Below are 19,100 nucleotides of genomic sequence, written 5' to 3' on the forward strand. Positions count from 1 at the left end.
CTGCTCCCAACATGTGCCATCTAACCCACAACTCTGGTGAACATGCTTACTTTGTATTTGCTTTCTGATCTGGAAGGGGTGGGAATATGTCCTTTTTTCTTGAAGGTTGTAAAGTGCTTGCACTGAGGACATGGCTTGGTGCTGGAATCAATACGGCCAAGTTCCAAGAAGTACTTGTATTTGATGGAGTCTTCATGCGTTAAGTTATAGATAACCGTTGTTTCTTCCAAGAATTCAAAACATTCTGTGATAGGGCATTTGATTTCCACTTGGCCAAGTTGTACCTGTGTGAAAGAGCAAATGGGAGAGAAAAAAGGCACCAGTTATTAAGCTTCTCTTCTTTTTTCTTTTTCTTTTTTCATACAGTACTGCTTATTTCATGATTACTGTAAAGGATTATCTGTCATTTTTCATGATTCCTAACATAATAAATGATAATCACTTTGGTACCTATATCAGGCAGTACCAAATAATTAATTACTATATAATGTTTCCAAAATGATTGATAGCATCTTTAAGCATTCTCTATCATTAAATATAATGATAATCAAATATGAGAACTTAAATGGGCCTAAGCCACAGGCTCACCTAGGAAGCAAATTCTTATTCCATCCTCTGGAAACTGCAGGATGAGACAGCATTCAGACAAGAGCCAACTAAAGGAACAGCTAGGATGAAAATGTGTTTCAGATTTTTCAACCTTACTACAAAGTTTCCTTACTACAACCTTACTCAGCAGTAAACTTAGGGCACATTTAACTACGTTAAAAAGACGAAAAAAGAGGATTTTGAAAGTACTTATATATACTACATCTAGTAGTTTAAAAATCATTGCTAGAAAAACCCGCTATTTTCCCTGACTCTTCCAGGCAGAGAACATATAACTGTTCCCATGTCATCAGAATCATAGGAACAAGTAAGAAAATTAAACCAATCATAATGTTGTAAAATAATCCCTATGAGATCTGGCTACTACTGAGGTAATTTATAAAATGAATTTCTTCAAAGAACTACAGAGTTAGATTAGGAGAGAGGAGAAGGAATATACTGGAATGTTACATTTATTTGGTAGGGGATTCTAGAAATGGTTAGCATTAAAAATTACAGTGTAAGATTCAAGTACAAAGTGTGGACACAATTAAATCTTAAAAGATGAAGAAAATAAGCTACTTAGAAGTAAGGAGGACCTGGAATTGTTTTCCACAAGTAGAGCAAGAACTCTTTATATTCATGGCATCATAATCTCTTTTTGCTCATCTTAGGGTAGCAGAGGGAGGTAGTGAAAGCTCCAAAAGGCAAACAACACTAAACCATTTCTTTTTCACTTGGGTGAACCTGACATTCTGAGAAGGCAAAACACATTGACCTGAATGAGAAAAGCACGCTATGAAAATGGAGGGAGGAATGAGGAAAAGCCACATGATCCAGGGAAAGAAAATCTCTGCAGTGAGCAATTAACAAAAACCCTAAATTCATAGTAACTTTTCTTTTAACTTTGCTGTTTCTCTGGCACAGACTTGAGGAAAGGCAGTTAAGAAGCTACAGGCTGAAGGATGCCTGGGAACAAGATATTTAATGCTAGTAAAGGACATGAACCAGGATGATAATGAAATGAAAAAATCTGGCTTTGGGTAAACCATCTTACTAGTACTGACCTGTTGAAATGTAAGTTGCTCTATCATCTTATGCTACAATTGTACAAAACATAGTCCAGAGAGGTCTTTCAAATATTAGCCCAAAGCAATTTTTTCTACTTTTTTTGATGAGTCTGCTTATAGTTACAATCAGATTTTATTTTTATATGTTACAGAGTTATTATAACCCAAATTATGTTTTGTAATGAATTATTTTCAGTTACAGCTGAAGGCAGAGGCTGTCCAGATGACCTGGGATCAGAGCAGGAGGGCAGAGCATGAAGCCATGTTAGGAGTCTGAAGCAGATGCCTATGAAAAGAGACTTCAGTTTGCAGCATGTGAAACACAATTTCCTTTCATTCCACATAGAAGGAGTCCCTTGGATAATCTCAAGGGACTCTCATTTATTGAAGAGCTGCACACTTTTGGGAGTAAGAGCTGGAATGTTTTACTCCCAGGTCAATGTTTTAACCTGGCCTCCCTTGCCTCTAAGTTTATTTATTTTAAGTATATAAATAATAACAATGGAAGCAGTAATTTCACAACCACCCAGAGAGTCAGGTCGTATAGAAATGGAATGTGGTATAGGGACCAGAACCAACCAAGGCAGCTCAAGGGAGAGAGTAATCTGGTCACTCTTCCCGCAGTGGGTGTTCATTACCACACCGCACTGGGAAACCTACCATCCAACGTCCAACCAAGCGCCTTATCTTCTCCTGCAGTGTCTCTCAAATCTGCCTGTAAGTCTATTCTATTTCCATAGCACACACAATTTCCTTATGCTTCACACACTCTGCATTTTGCGTATTCCATACCTGCTCTTCTCTCTGAAAGCTCCAAAATCCCTACCCCACTACACTGAGCCAAATGAGCTCATATTTTATTAAACAGACAGAAGCAATATGATCACGTTCCTTTATCTTCCCACTACAAACTCTCCCAATCTATGTCTGTCTCCATCTTTTCTGTCTTCCTTCCTTTTTTTGTATTCTTCCCTGTTATTTTTTTTAAGGATCATGCAGCTTGATCTATTCTCTTCATCAGATTTTTTTACAGTTATTTAAAAAAATATATTTATTTATTTATTTGGCTGCTTCGGGTCTTGGTGGCAGCACTCGGGATCTTCGTTGCGGCCTGAGGGATCTTTAGTTGCAGCATGTGAACTCTTAGCTGCAGCATGTGGAATTTAGTTCCCTGACCAGGGATCGAACCCAGGCCCCTGTATTAGGAGCGTGGAGTCTTAGCCACTGGACCACCAGAGAAGTCCCAAGTCTTCCCTTTTTTTTAGCTTTTATGTTTTTCTTTCATTGTTTGTTTTTAATTTTTATTTTATATTGGAGTATAGTTGATTTACAATATTGTGTTAGTTTCAGGTGTACAGCAAAGTGATTTAGTTATACATCTACATATATCTATTCTTTTTCAGAATCTTTACCCATATAGGTTATTACAGAGTATTGAGTGGAGTTCCCTGTGCTATACAGTAGGTCCTTGTTGATTATTTATTTTGTATATAGTAGTGTGTATATGTTAATCCCAACCCCCTAGTTTATTTCTGGCTTCCCTCCTTTTACAGCATAAGGCCTGAATCTACTTCCAGGACAACTGCATGAGTCTCTTGAAGTGTTTGTTGAGAATTCAAATTTCCTGGCCCACCTACGGCTTATACAATTTAAATTATTGCTGGTAAGCTAATATTTGGCAGTTTGGAACAATTACTCATACAATCCTTTGAATTACTCATACTTCTTCATACTAACAATATCCCCTTTTTCATAATAAAATGCTACTCATGACCTATGCAATCTCTTGGCCTCTACATGTCTATCTTTTCCGAATAATTTCCTCAATTTCCGAATAATTTCCTCAAAAGATCACTAAAAACCAATAATCATGATTAAGCAAAGTGCATTCATTTACTTATTCAACAAGGTACATATTTCATCAATTCATAAATATTTCAGTATGGGTCTAAAGAAAATAAGAAATCTTTAAAAAACATAATCATGATACTAAATATTTTCCAAAATGACAATAATTCTTTAATATCAATTTAACAGTTTCAATAACATCATCTAACTTCTATTTATAGGATTTTATGTACTTAATATCCTTAAAACAAAGGTCTAAATTTCTGTTGTGTTCAATGTTAATACTACTATTTACATCACTGAAAAATATGCTCTCCAATTCTGAACAAAAACATGTCCATTCTTGTAAGACAAAATTACTTAATTCTAAAACAATCTCCAAGGGTGTTAGTAAGAGACACAATTATCCACTAGATAATTATCCACTACCTCAAGCTAGATGGCTAATTTGTCACTTGGGAGAACTCAAAAGTAATTTAATGCCACAGGTGAAGGAAACCACTGGAAAAGTGACAGATTAATTAACTCTTCCAAAAAACAAAAAAAGAGAGAAAATATACACCTTGGATTCGAAGCTCAGTTTATCAAATGCATGGTTTATGAATTTGATCTTGGTTTTAAGTGTTGATCATGATAGTTTACAGTGTGCCTTGGCCTTTTGTTCACTTAATACCAAGGGATTTCAGATTTCCTCTATCATTAAAAACAAACATATTAATATGGCAGAGGAGAAGAGAATACCACAACAAAAGCACTAACAATAGTCATGAAATGTATGCAGCACCTCCTCCATGCCAGGCACTGTTAGAAGCACTTTCTGTGCATTAATTACTTTGTGGAATACCATAGAGCAGAGTCATTTTTAGGTTCTGCATTTCTCCATAAGGCTGCTTTACTGATAAATATGCTTCTTTATTTACTCGGCAGGTATTACAGAGCATTGTGCTAGATGCCTTTGATTTTTTTAAAAAACTAATGAAAACCATCAAGTCAAATATCCCAGAAGTTCTCTCAACCCCAAGCAAGAAAAATATAAAGAAAATCCACTAAGGCACATCAAGTAAAAGTGCCAAGTACCAAATACAAAGAAAGTATCTTAAAAGCAACAGAGGAAAAAGACATTCCCACATAGAACACTTCAGCCCCAGGTCCCTTGCTGGTAAATTCTACCGAGAATTTAAGGATGAAATAACACTGATATTACAAAACTACTCTTAGCGAATAGTGATAAAAAGGCGGGGATCACTATTCAGGTTGTTTTATGAGGTCAGCATAATCATGATACCAAAACCTGATAAGGACATTTCAAGAAAGGAAAACTACTGACTAATCTTTTTGTAAACACAGATGCAAAAATCCTAAACAAAACATTGGCAAACCAATCTAGACAATACATGAAAAAGATAATATATCATAATCAAAGTGGGCTTATTCTAAGAATGCAAGATTGGTTTAACATTCAAAAATCAATTGCTATAACTCACACATTAATAAAATAAAGGAGAAACATCATATGATTATCTCTATAGAAAGAGGAAAGGTTATTTGATAAATTCAACATTCATTCATGTTAAAATCTTAGCAAACTAGGATGAAAATTCCTTAATCTAATAAAGAGTATATATAAGAAAATCTACAGTAAACCTAACACTCAATGGTGGAATATTGAAAGCTTTTTTCTTAAGACTGGAAATTGGGTGAGTATGCACTGCCACCATTACTAAACATTGACTAGAGCTAGCCAATGCAAGAAGAGAAAAAGAAAAATGAAAATAAAATAATTAGAAATGAAGATATAAAATCCCCCATTTTTTGCAGATTGCATATTGTATATGCAGAAAATCCAACATAATCTACAGATAAACTATTAGGATAAATAAGTGAATTTAGAAAATTTGCTGAATAGGTCAATACACAAAAATCAAACTTACTTCTATACACTAGTAACAAGCAATTTCAAAATAATATTTAAGAAATAGTATCACTTATAACATATTAAAAACATCAAATATGAATAACTGCAACAAACAATGTTCAATACCCCTGTATAGAAATAGCTGAAATATTTTTGGGAAAATGGAAAGAAGCAAATTAATGGAGAAATATATCAAGTTCTTGAACTGGAAGACTCATTAAAGATGTAAATATGGTCCATATTGACCTACAGATTCCAGGCCATTTTAATAAAATTTCCAGCAATTTTCTCTCTCTCTTTCTCACTCTCCCTCTTGCTCTCTCTCTCTCTTTTTTGAGGGGAATCATCTTCTAATTCAAAATTAGAAGATGATTCTAAAACTATAGTAATTACAATAGTGTGACACTGGCACAAGGATAGATAAGGATAGATATCAGAAAAATAGAACAGAAAAAGAGTACAGAACAGAACCACTTACATACGAACACTAGATGTTTCAAAATTATAGAGCAGTGGGGACAATGTTATTCTTCAATAAAGTGTGCTGGGTCACTTAAATATCTATTAAAAAAATCTGTTTGATTCCTACCCCAAACCAGGTAGACTGTAGCTATAATTATAAAAGGTGAAACAATAAAACTTCTAAAGATGATAAAGAAGAATATCTTCATGTCCTTAGGGAAGGGAAAGATTGCTTACACATGACACTAAAAAAACTCACCATTTAAAAAAAGTGATAAATTTGACTAAGTAAAATTTAAAACTTCTGTTCATCAATAGATACTGTTAAGAGAATGACAGTGCAAATGAAATTGGAAAAGATATTTGCAATATGTAAAGAATAAGGTTTTGCTTATCCAGAATACATAAAGAGCCCTTCCAAATCAGTAAAAAAAAGGCAGACAACCAACCCAACAGATAAATGGTCAAGAGGATGTTCAAGTGACCAATAAACATATGAAAATACGTTTAACTTCATGAGTTGTCAGGGAAATGAACATTAAAACCAAAATGACATGTAATTTTGAAGGAATTAATTAATTGAGCTCTCATAACTCTCAAAGATTCAGCAAAATAATGTTTAAATAGTTAAAACAATAACTATACAATTAGTGCAGTATTAATTTTCTATTCAATCATGCCAAACGTTTTTTTCTACATACAGTCCTCCTTTATGTTACTTAAACTTCTTTCTTCTTTCCTCACTACCCAAACTTTCATGCTCCCTTATCCACTTAAGTAAAATTTGATCCAATAGGTGAATTGCACATTCAGATTTGGGAACTCAAGCAGTAAAAAATGTTTCTTAATATGTGGAAAGAATTATAAACTTAATCCAATTTTTCTCCTTGAAAAGCACACTGAGATATATTATTAGGTTGTAAGCAAAAATTTTTTAGGATTCTATAGCTTATCTTGATTCTTTAAGAAGATAACACCCAAATTCGAATCCATCCTCAAAGAATATTAATATGGAGGGCTTTTTCAATGCAAATCACTGAGTAAGTATTTAGACTGAGAGAGAAATGCATAGTGTGCTCAGATAAACAGAACGAGTATATATTCAATTAACTATAATCAATTTTACCTTTTGAAAGGTAGAAATTTTAGAACAGGCTAGATATTTGGATACACTTTAGAGAGGGAAATATTTCTAAAAGAAAAAAATTTGAGCTTACTTTGTTTAAATGTTATCCACTCTTTTTTTCATCAGTACACTCATCTAAATCAGATATTCCAATTTATTACAATCAGAAAATAAAGACACTACACAGGTAATTTATGAAAAGAACCCTGGAATGGAAATCAGATATAGGATTCTGGTGTTATTGATATTTATGTGGCTGCATGTCCTTGAGTTCCAGGGACGCACAAAACCAAATCTCTTAGAGATGGACTGATTCACCTTTAGGATTCCCTGCTAGCACTAAAATGGTATAATTATAATATATGCTCTAACTTACAAAAAGACCGAAAGTGTATGTAAGCTCTAAAGCTTTAGCTCTAGCTTAAAAAGCTGTAGAGGTTAATAGTTAAAAGAGTAGATTCCAGACTCAAATTGGCTCTGCTCCTTACTACTAGTTGTTAAATCTTTCTCTTGCCCAGCATCTGTATCTGTAAAAATCGTAATTTACCAATCGAATTTGGTTGTTTAGAGGACTGTATGAGTTGATTTACATAAAATACCTGGAACAGTACCTGATAGGGATACTCGATAAAAGTTTGCTAATATTTACCTTTGTTGATATTCAGAAAGCAGTATTTCACAAAATTAATTTCAGAAATGAGAAACTCTTTTATGCTTATTTCTTATACAAGGAGAACATTTTAAATTCTGTAATCATCCATAATTCATAATTCAGTACTCTCATTCATAATTCAGTGTTCTTCCTCCAAAAGCATATATGTAAAGGAAGATAACTAAAAGTACAAATTACATGAATATACTGTAGAACTAAATGCTGAGGTACAAAAGAAAAACAAATCATATACATTACATCAAAAGTGTCCCCATTTTTAAAATAAATTTAACCAAGAATGGAAATACAGATGCATAATTATGGAAAGGTACATATATAGTTCACATTAATAGACATAAAATCGCTTTGGAAATATTTTAGTCAATCCAGTACCACAGATTAATAATCAGTATTACTCTAGTGGGAGAGGGAAGTCTTTTGTTTTACTCAGAGGTTTAATTTCATTTAAAGGGGGCAAGTGAAAATTTCAGAGACTAGAAACAACTTTGGAAGCTTTAAAAAAAAATATTACGAAGCTCACAAGAAACCTTTTATAACTTCTCTCTCCCCATCTTCATTGGTGTCTTTCCCTTGGCTTCCAAACTATGCTTAAATATCCTAAAAATGCCAAAAGCAAACAAAAGCAAAAGCCATTGGTGGTTTAGTTATGGAAAAGTATTTTGCCCTTCCACAAATCATATTAAATTCATTTAACAAGTCTGAAAAGTGACATAAGAAAGCAAAATTTTGCAGATACAGGTGATTTTGAGGATTTACGAGTATTAGTGCCCAGTTAGAGCCATTGACTCAAGTGTGGGTATATTTAAGGTACTGGATTCAAGGAAAATTATTGCAAAACAGACATGTCAGCCCAGACATGGGTAATGTAGTAGCTCCTCCAGTTTTTTTCCCTGTACACACCAAGGTAATTTTAATTCTCTCTTGGGTCTTGTAGCATGTTTACCCACTCTTCTTGGTAAGGGATTGTTAAATACTTGAAGATAGCTGTCATGTCCCTTCAGTCTTTTTTCTCAGGAAAACATCCCACTTCTTTAACTATTCCTCACCTATTGTTTGAAGACTTTCCTTCTTCCTATGTTGTTGGTTTGTAAAAGTGTGATACCCAGAAACCAAAGCCATCATGCAGGTGTGGTCTGGCTACTAGGGAAACAGGATTATCCTCAACCACAGTAAACTGAAAGAAAGGAAAATGAAAAGAAAAAAGTCCTCAGGAATTATAAGTTACCAAAATTAACCCAAGAAGAAGTAGAAAACGTGAACAGGCCAATTATAATAGAAGACATGAGGGTATGTCTTCTTCTAGGAAGGCCATCTATTTCCTAGATTTTCACCTTTGTTGCAATTGAATATTCTCTCACTGAGAATATTCTTGATGAAAAATAATATTCTCTTTCTCTCTGTGGTTTTTATTTCTTTTCTCATCTTGTCTCTTTCTCATTTTTATTACTTTTACTTTGGTCCCTAAATCAGGCTCCCCAAACAATTAATCTTTTGTTTCTTAAAATAGTTAGCTTTGGGCTTGCTTATCCTTTATACTGCTTTTTTCTTTTTTAGTTTTCCTTTCTTTTGATTTTTACATTTAGTATTATGCTCTCCCTGCTTTTATTTGTCTCATTTTGTTATTCTTTTTCTAGTTTCTTATGATCACTTTGTTTTTTGCTTTTACTCTTTAGTAATTGAATACAGTTTTTGCTACGTTCCAAAAATTTTGGTATGAAATGTTCTCTCTTCATTACTTTCTAGGTAGTTTATAGTCTGTTTTTACTTCCTATTTAACTGTTTCTTAATTTCTATGCATTTAAAACTTTTTTTGGTAACTTTTTTTCTAAAATTTATTTTCAACTCTACTTGATTATGAATAGAGTAAGTTGACTGTAAAAAAATCTTAATTTTGATGTATTAAGGTTCTTTTCTAGCCAATTACATAATCTTTTAAAAATGTTTTTTGGATATTAAAAATATTTAATCACGAGAAGTAAGATTCTATATAGATTTCTATTAAATCACAGCTTTGATGATTTAAGTCAACTTCTCTATGGGCTCATTAATTATTTATCTACTCAATCTGATTCTGAAAGAGGAATATTGAAATTGCTTACTATAATTTTTTTCAAATTATCTTTGCACTTCTAGTTTTTATATTTTTGGTTTATATATTTGACTGCAGTGTTTCTTGTGCATACAGGCTTGTGACATATCTTCATAAACAGTCTTCTCTCTATCTGGTGTTTTTACATTTAAATTCTACCTCAACCTCATCAGAAATTAATACTACCACTTCCTCTTTTTATTGTCATTTTCCTCCTATGGCTCTGCTCATTTCTTCTCACCTCAACTTCATTTTAAATCACTTTGCTGGAAATGATTCTATGGATTAATTAAATACTCAAATATTTATTCAGTGCCTACCATGGACAAGGCACTCTACTAGCTACTGGGGAGAATTTAAAAATGAATAAACTACCTTCAAACAATTCTCAGTTTATTAGGGGAGAGAGACTTGGGCATAAATAACCACGGTTCAGGCAGAGAAGCACAAAGGAGAACTGGGTTTGACTGCTCATGGAAAAGAAGGTATTTTAGTTGAACTATGAAGAATGAAAAGGATCACAATGAGTAGATTTGACTATGTCTTATTTCTTAAATAGAAAAAAAAAAGAAAAATAATATGAAATACATATCTGATAATGTTAGGTCAGAAAACATAATAAACATTGTATTTGTATATTATAAATATGTAAAAGCATATGTGAAAAAACATATAAACTGAGAGGGAAGAAGAAAGAATTACTAAAACTATTTTTCAGGTTGTGGAATTATTTTTTTTCTTATTTAATGTTCTAGTATTTTTGTTACAATTTTTATCATTCAGTAAATATTTTTTGCATCACTGTTTTCTGACTCTTAATAGATGACAGATATAGAATGGATAACGACACCAGTAAACCAAAACTTTGCATTGGTCTTGAAAACAAGAGAGAATACTGAGAATTATGGGTCCAGGATTTTACTTATGAAAACTAAATTATGAACATTATTTACGTTTGTTTCTGAACACACTTGGTGGTCTAAGTTTATAGCCTCTACCATTGCACTGTTGGATTCTGGGCTCTGTCCTAACCCTCTGCAGGGTGCAGTGGAGAAAGCAGACATTTCGTAAGTCAACTAAACGTTGTGGGAATCTCATCCCACACAGCCCTGCCATCATCACAGCTACTTCACAGAAAGCAACATTCCTTTCACGGAGCTCATGTCAAAATAGTTTGGTTTTTGTTTTTTTTTTTTTATAATATCCAGAAACCTTTCTTCTTGAAACTTGTTTAACAAATAGAACAACAAAATCACTCCTTACGATACTACTTGTAAACCTGGAGGTAGTCCAAGTTTGACAAACTTTAAAAATACATGTTCTGTATTTTTATTCACAGCCATTTCAATATTTGGTGGGGTTTTTTTTCCCCTACAGGTTTTGGTCTTTCAATACTGGCAAGCATCAGTGCTTTCCTAGACTTTAAACCAAGTTAACATCGTTTTTTAACTTAAAAAGAGCAATTTCAACAGAGCCTTTTCATGCCAAAAACAAAGTATCTTTGTGCACCATGCACCCAGTTCTAGGAATAGTCTGTTCATTACCTGGAGTTTTTAGATTCGAGAAAGAAAAATATAATTCCATTCCTGGCTTCTATTCATTATTTGCAGATACAAAACACTGTTTAGTGTAGAGTGACCAAATTTTCCTTTCTATCTCCCAAGAATAAAGTTAAAATGTATATGAATATGAAAAGAGAAAAATATATATATATATATTTTAAGTGTCTTCTCTTTTGATGTTTGAATTTTAATACCTCCAAAGTAGGGAGAAATCTTTGCCTAGGAGTATAGAAATCTCTTTTAAAAATATGATTGAGCTAGAGAGGTATCCACAAAAGGCTAGCCTGGTGAATGAAAAGTTTTGTGGTTAGAGTGAAAAAGAGTTGGAATGCCTGGTATACCCACAGTGTTAAATGTCTTGATTTACTGCACATGCACTTGAGAAAATCCCATCCTGCTTCAACTGAGCTCCCTTTCCTTAGGAGACCACAATACAACGATGAAAACCTCTTGACTTTGCTGCTGGCCAACGAGGTAAATACTGCTCTTGCATTAGAACTGAGACAGCTCAAATGAGATTGTTTTGATTGAAATAACAAATCACTTAAGAAAATTAGCTAAGATAAAGTATAGAGGAAGATGGTAAAACAGAGACCACAACAGAAGACTGTGAGCTCTATGGAAAGAGTAGAACACATCACCATATTCTAACAGAGAAAATAATCATAAGTAAAAATGAAACTCAAGTTGTTTTTAAAAACCCTTATACTTTTCTCTTCTAAGCCAAACATAGGAAAAAGTGTAAATGGAGAATAACAACATAACTTAAAAGTTTTTTATAAAGCACTTATGAATACTATATAAAAATACTTTATATATATACTAATACTGTTTTGTATTAGTACTATTTCCAGTTTTATTATATGTTCTTACCTCATTTTTATATTGAATTACAATAAATTTTGCCATTATATTCCAGAAATTAAATCCTCTTAGAACTACTCAGAGTGTATGTGTGTGTGTATGTATATATATATATATATATATATATATATATATATATATATATATATATATATATATATATATATATCTGGGGATCCTAACATGGGATCCTGAAATTATCTTTTACTATTACTATTACTTTACTATTACTCTTTGCATGTGAAAAAAATGCTACTGTACTATGAGTACATTGTGGTTCCTTTGTATTTGTTTTAATTTTTTTCATCCAGTAAGGGAGACAGATTTGGGCAGTTAAATCATTTACATACCCACCTGCTCTTCCATGAAATCAAGGGTCATCCAGGAAAGCAATGCGATTCTTAGAGAGTTTAGGGATTGCATATGGAAACCTGCCTACTAAAAAGACTCAACTGATAAACATCTAACTTTGATTCTTTTTTTTTTTTGAGAAAGGTCTTTAATATTTGTTTTAGTTTTGTCCTCTCAAAACAGGAATGCCCAGTGCCTTTTGTCATTCTTTCTAGCACAGAAAAGTGGAGCTCTGATGACATGTTTGTGCTCTATAGTGAAGGCTTAAATTGTAAACCTTCCTGAAACTTCTGGTATTGTCACAGAGAACTGAGTGATGGTGATGATGACAGCAACAGCTAATATTTATTGAAGCTTTAATCCAAACCCAGTCACTGCCAGAGCCTGGACACATTGTCAAGCCCCTGCAGATGCCTCTCCAGACTTGGCAAAATTAGTCACTTGGAATAATAATGCCATGTTGCTAGAGGCCACCCAGGATTCTTAAATGCCTAATGAAAAGCAGTACATGCCTTTATGAACATGATACTTGGATGAACATAAGCAGTCTGTAGACAAGCAGATGGTCCCAAGCGCATCTGGGCCGTCATCATTGAGCAGCAGCCCTTCTCTGGGTCCCTCTAGGTCACTCCTTCCTTACCTATGAAACATTTCCAATTTCCACCTCCTCCTCAAGTCCTCACCCCAACCTTTCCTTTCAGGTGACTGATACACACGCAATCAACAACCTCACTCCCACTTGACACGGTAAAATATAATGTGTTCAGTGGAGAACCTCTTCAACCTTCTGTTCCCCATACGTTCTCTTCCACCCTTCCTTCCTCTTTGGTAGAAAGCAAGACCTTCCAAGCTTCCCAAGATGAATATTTCTACCTGCCTTGTCAGGAATCTCAATTCTCTCTGGTAACTTCAGACGATCAAGCATATGACGTGCTCAAGTTTCTCCCATCATAAAAGCAAAATGAAATAAAAACTCATTAGGACCCCTATATGCCTTAGTCTCTACATCTTAGTCTCCCTCCATTTTTCAGCCAAGCTAACTGAAAGATTATCTGATGTTCTTGTCTCTGTGTCCACATTTAAAAACCCACTACAATCTGTCTCACCCCTCCACTTTGTCACTCTCTACAAAATTACCAATGACCTTCTCCTTCCTAACTGCCCTCATGAATCCTTATCTTACTCGCCTCCTCTGCAGCACTGACCCTGCTGACCTCTGCTTCTTTCTTGACCCCTAGGACATCACATTCTCTTGGTTCTCAGTACTTCTTACTGTCCCTTTTGTGAATTCTTCCTATGTCTATCTCTTAAAACTTCCTGGGTTTCCAAGGCTCTGTTTATTACAGATTGTTCTCTGAGAGTTATTCCTTCACCCCTATGGTTTCAAGTCCACACATATGCCGAAGGCTTCCCCACGTAAACCTCCAGCCCAGATCTCTCTACTGAGCTTCTGATATCTACATGCAATTCCTTACTTGATGTCTTCAGTCACATACCTCAAACTCAGCCTAAAACCAAACTCATCACCGCCCCATCTCTCCCTGACAGCCCACTGTCCTTCATGTTCCTTATTCCTGTGAGTGGCACAGAAACCAGAAAACAAGGTATTCTCTCTCCTGACTTTTCTTTGCCTCATCCCTCCCTCAACCAATCAATCAACAAAATTCCATTTTATTCATACTTCAAAGAACCACTTATATCTTTTGATCTCCACTGCCACTAAGTTAGCCCAGGCTCTGGAGTACTCTTTCTAAAACACAAATCTGGTCATGATACTCCACTAATTAAAATTTCAATGATGATAACTTTGTGCTTCAGGATTAAGTGAAAACCCCTTTGTATATGAAATAAAGATCCAATTAATGATTTGATGGCTTTTCTGGATTCCCTATTGCCATTGCCCCATCGCAAGCTATGCCCCAGTCATACACTAGTTTGCCTCTAGGACCTGCTGTTCCTTCTACCTCGGACATGATTCATGCACATGCGTCTTGCCTAAATTCTGCAGGTCTTAGCTTAGATGTCAAATCTGTAGCAGCCTGTGCTCATTCCTGTCATTTTATTTATCCCATTACAGACTGATTGCTTGTATTTTCCATTATCCTATAAACTTTTTTGAGGGCAGGAACTCTGCCTTGTTTATTCTTGCATTTCATATACCTCACTCACTACCTGGCACAGGGTAGGTGCTTAATGAATATTTGCTGAAATTCAAAAAGAGGTTAATATAACTAGTGTTGGTTTTCCACGTAGTTTTCAGGTAATGGATCTCCAGCCACAGAAGGCTAAGGGTCAAGCAGGGAGCATAGCTAGAGATGATAAAGGGGAGCACGGGGCCACTAGCCCAAGTGCAGCATTAATTATAGGGGAGGAAATGTGATTTTATTTGTTTTGTCTTGTGTATAATGTAGCCTTGTAGGAAGAATAATTAATGTCCTGTTCTGGATCATTCTAAGGGGTTCTGGGAGGGAGGGGGGTGACAGTCAAATTAGCCTTGATCAATAGTTCTAAGAAGATAAAAAGATCAGTTATAACTACCAGGGCAGAGAACTCACATGGGCTGGAAGCCCAGCCTTCCTTAAGGGGAACAGACACATCCTTGACTGGCCACAGGCTCAGCTATTGTACCCAACATGTTAATGGAAAGAAAAAACGCTGGGATGTAGGAAAGGAAACACTTCTGGGCCTCTCTATTGGTCAGCCCATCCTTCCTAGTCCAACTCCTCTAAAGTGTCCCTAGGCTGCTCCGATTAAGGGGCATTGATTTTTTTTTTTTGCTTTTGTTTGTGTTTTAATGCACTAGCTGCCAAAAGTGTTACTGGCTGACCAAAATTTCACTAGATCCTTACTATATATAATGGAACTATGTAAGTTTTGTTAACTGTTGAATAATCTCATCATTTTGAGGAAGAATAGAAGCATATTTTTTCTCCCTAAACGAAATAGGTCTGGCAGACCTATTTCTCACTTGCTAGAACTAACTGGAAATCAGATATCAATCATACTGGGGCCCTGAGTGTAGGGAAGTGTTTGATAATAGTCTTGGGGTCTCTTGTGTTTGTGCATAAATGATTTTATAAAGGAAATGTGGAAAACAGAAAAAGGGGAAAAATTAGGTTTTGTCTTATCATCCAAATGTGAACAATATTAACACCTTCATATATATCCTTCTAGAATATACTGTATTTATTCTACACGCACACTAAATTCAATTTGGTATCCTGCCTTTCCACATAACACAAAATGAGCATTTTCCATGTTATTACCACTTATAATCATCGTTTCAGAATGTTGTATAATATTTCAGAAAGTAGAGGACCCACAGTTAACCTGTGGAGACTCCTTCCAATTTTATGCTATTATAAATAATGTGGTGATGAATAACTTCATGCATGAAGCTTCTTCTGTATTTCAGATTATTTCCTTAGGATAGATTCCCAGAATTGGAATTATTGGGTCAAAGAACATGATTATTATAAGACTCCTGACACATATTGCCAAACTGCTCTCCAAAAGCCGTATTTATTTACAGTCCATGATACTAACCATTTCACCACAACTTGCTCTGATTAGTACCATCATTAAAAAAACAAGCATGCAAAGTAAAACAACAAAAGAAAACCTCCGATACTTTTGCCCTTAATGTGATAAGCAAAAATGGCAATACTTTTCTTTTTACATGTGTCATTTAAACATTTATTTTTACTAATTGTAGGCTTTAATATATACGTCAGTATATTTATTTGTTGTTTTCTCCTTTCCTGTGAATCTTCTAGCTATGTGCTGACCTGAAAGAGTTTGATGACCTATACATACTATTCAGTATTCAGGAAGATTATATAATACTCCATGTGAAGTAAGAATAGTTTCCAGCAAGATGAGCCAAAGCAACAAGCCTGTATCCAGAATCCAACCCTGAACAGATGTTTGCTTGGCAGCCTAGCTGCAATAATTAACATCAGAAAGCAGGGCAATTAAAAAAAAATACAACCAGATCTCACATCTATGAATCATGGTTCTGTAAATGTCCCAAACCATCTGGATGACTGGGCTCCAGTCCTCCATTTTGAGAAAGACCTGAACGATAGTCCTAAAGACAAGGGACCTCTGAATACCAAATGCTCATAGGATATTGCTTGTTGCCTCTTAAATCACTTCTCATTCCCTACCTTTTAATAACGGATATTGACGTAACTGTCTCAAGCCCTCTTTCCCTGGATTATATACTTCTCTTAGGCACATACCACACTTGATTAATCTTGGTATCCTAGAGAGCACCAGGACCCTGCCCTGCATACAGTAAGCACTTTGTATTTGTTTGTTGAAATAAACTGAAATAGAATAATCAAAGCCTTGGCAGATGTCTGACCCCAAGCCAGAGGGTGTCTCTTAATTGCACTGGTAGTTGTTTACCATTACGATAAACAGCTCTGTCTAAAGCCCCGCTGATGGTGGGAAGTCCGGCACAGGAAAGCACAGCAGTGCTGCAGTGAAAAGCAATGTAAAGACAGACCAGCCCTTGGCTTCTGAGGCAGGTGGAGCGCCTTCACAGCACGTATGGTGCTTGCCCAGGTTTGCTGTGTGGTTCTTCACAAAGCTGACTGAGCTAGGTGGCAAACAGTGACTTCAGTTTCATGTGCAAAATGGCAATATACTATTATTTTAATATACATTATTTTAGCTAAGGATTATTCATTTTCCCGAAAAGCAGATGGTGACAGGCAATTCTCAAAGGGAAAGCGAGGATTGCCCACCTGAATTACCAACTTAGAGAGATTTTCATTTAAATTTCTCAGTATTATTTGATCGAATATTTTCAAAACATTTAACTAACATCTATCCCACATTTTAGGAAACATGCTAATTGCCTCCAATCCACATCGTTTCTTTTGCAATATTAAAATCATCACTAAATCTGTTCTGGCAAAGAATTTACTAAAGCACTTTTTAAAAAAAGAATGCATGGCATAATCTGTCCCTCAAATTATTTCCTTCCAGCTTTCAATTAATGAAACATTTCAAGTCTCTGTCTCTGTCTCTGTCTCTCTCTCTCTCTCTCTCTCACACACACACACACACACACACACACACACGCCTCTTACTTTTTTCTTCTTTTTTGCTTAACCACTTAAGAGAATAGGGGCATTATTTTACTTAATCATAATATAATCATCTCATCAGGAAACAGCATAGATAAAATATTCCTACCCAATACACATTCTATATTCATATTTCCCTAATTGTCCCCAAAATGTTCTTCATAGTTGATTTTTAAAAATCATTCAGGATCCAGTCAAGGATCATATAGTACATTTTGTTGTCATTTCTCTTTCATCTGTTTTAATCTTTCAGTTTTTTAAATAACATAATTTGTTACTAACATTTTAAGAAATTCAGGCGAGTTGTTTTGTGGAATGTCTCACAATCTGGAATTGTTTGCTATTTCCCCATAAACAAATCTGACTTAAACATTTTGGGCGATGTGTACTTCCCATGGTGTCAGATCAAGAAGCATGTACTTTCAGTTTTCTCCATTGTTGGTGGTGACAGTTTTGATCACTTGGTTATGGTGATGCCTGTGCCAGCTCTCTCTATTTTAAAAGTACTTTTCCCTTGTAATTAATCAATAATCTGATTGATACTTGACTATGGGACTATATTTTATTCCCCCAAAACACTTTACTCAGTAGTCTTACCACTGGGTATCAAAAACCACTGAGCATCATTGTCTCTAGGCCCTTTCAGTCATCAGTTATTAAATATATATATATATATATATAATTTTATACATGTATATATTATAAATTTAATATATTTTAAATACATATATTATTAATTTTTTTTATTTTAAATCAGCATTTCATACTGATGCTTCCACTTATAACCCAATGCTACAAGGGTTCTTTCTCACTTTCCCTCATTCCGTACTTATAACTCTCTTCTGCCATGGTTAGAAAACTGATATCAACATATTTATTTATTTGCTTTACCTTCCAGTACATAAATAAGAATTTCCTAATTACCTTATCAACAAATTAGCAACAACAAACCACTACAGAAAGATAAAGATTTGTCTGAAATTCTCTTTCTGCTCATAATATATTCTACTGAGCATACACTCAGAGTACTGTGTTTAAAGTTGCCTGAACTCATTCTTCTGTGTCTATGCAATGTGATAAATAGTTATCCCCTTTGCTTCTGTTCATACTCTATCTTCAGGCTTACTTCTTTAAGAAATTTTTTCTAAAGTTCTTTTTGATTGAATTTTATTTTTGATAAGTAGAACATTAACATGGTTCAAAAGTCAAAACTACATGGAAAGGCATATGCAGAGTATTTTTACTCCTACTCCTCTACCTTCCACCCCATTCCCACCCGCCTCTACAGGTAACCATTTCACTGTCTTGTGTATCCCTCCTATGCTTCTTTTTGCAAAAATAGGCAGATATATTCATATATTCACATTTTTTTTGTATTTTGCCCTAAAGTGTTTTCAGTCTAGTTGAAGCATTCCCACGTAAAAAGTTAACTAAAGAATACAAGGCAGAATAT

General features: G+C 34.7%; 1 protein-coding gene across 1 annotated transcript in view; it reads right to left on the bottom strand.

Annotated features, from left to right (window-relative positions):
• The window catches only part of RNF217 (ring finger protein 217), a 121,370-nt gene that overhangs the window by 39,061 nt on the left and 63,209 nt on the right, over positions 1–19,100 (bottom strand). Inside the window, exon 2 of the mRNA XM_059941288.1 lies at positions 51–284. Within this exon, the coding sequence (XP_059797271.1) occupies positions 51–284 (234 nt within the window). The remainder of the gene's footprint in view (positions 1–50; positions 285–19,100) is intronic.

The sequence above is a fragment of the Balaenoptera ricei genome, chromosome 12, assembly GCF_028023285.1.
Source record: "Balaenoptera ricei isolate mBalRic1 chromosome 12, mBalRic1.hap2, whole genome shotgun sequence".
NCBI lineage: Eukaryota > Metazoa > Chordata > Mammalia > Artiodactyla > Balaenopteridae > Balaenoptera > Balaenoptera ricei.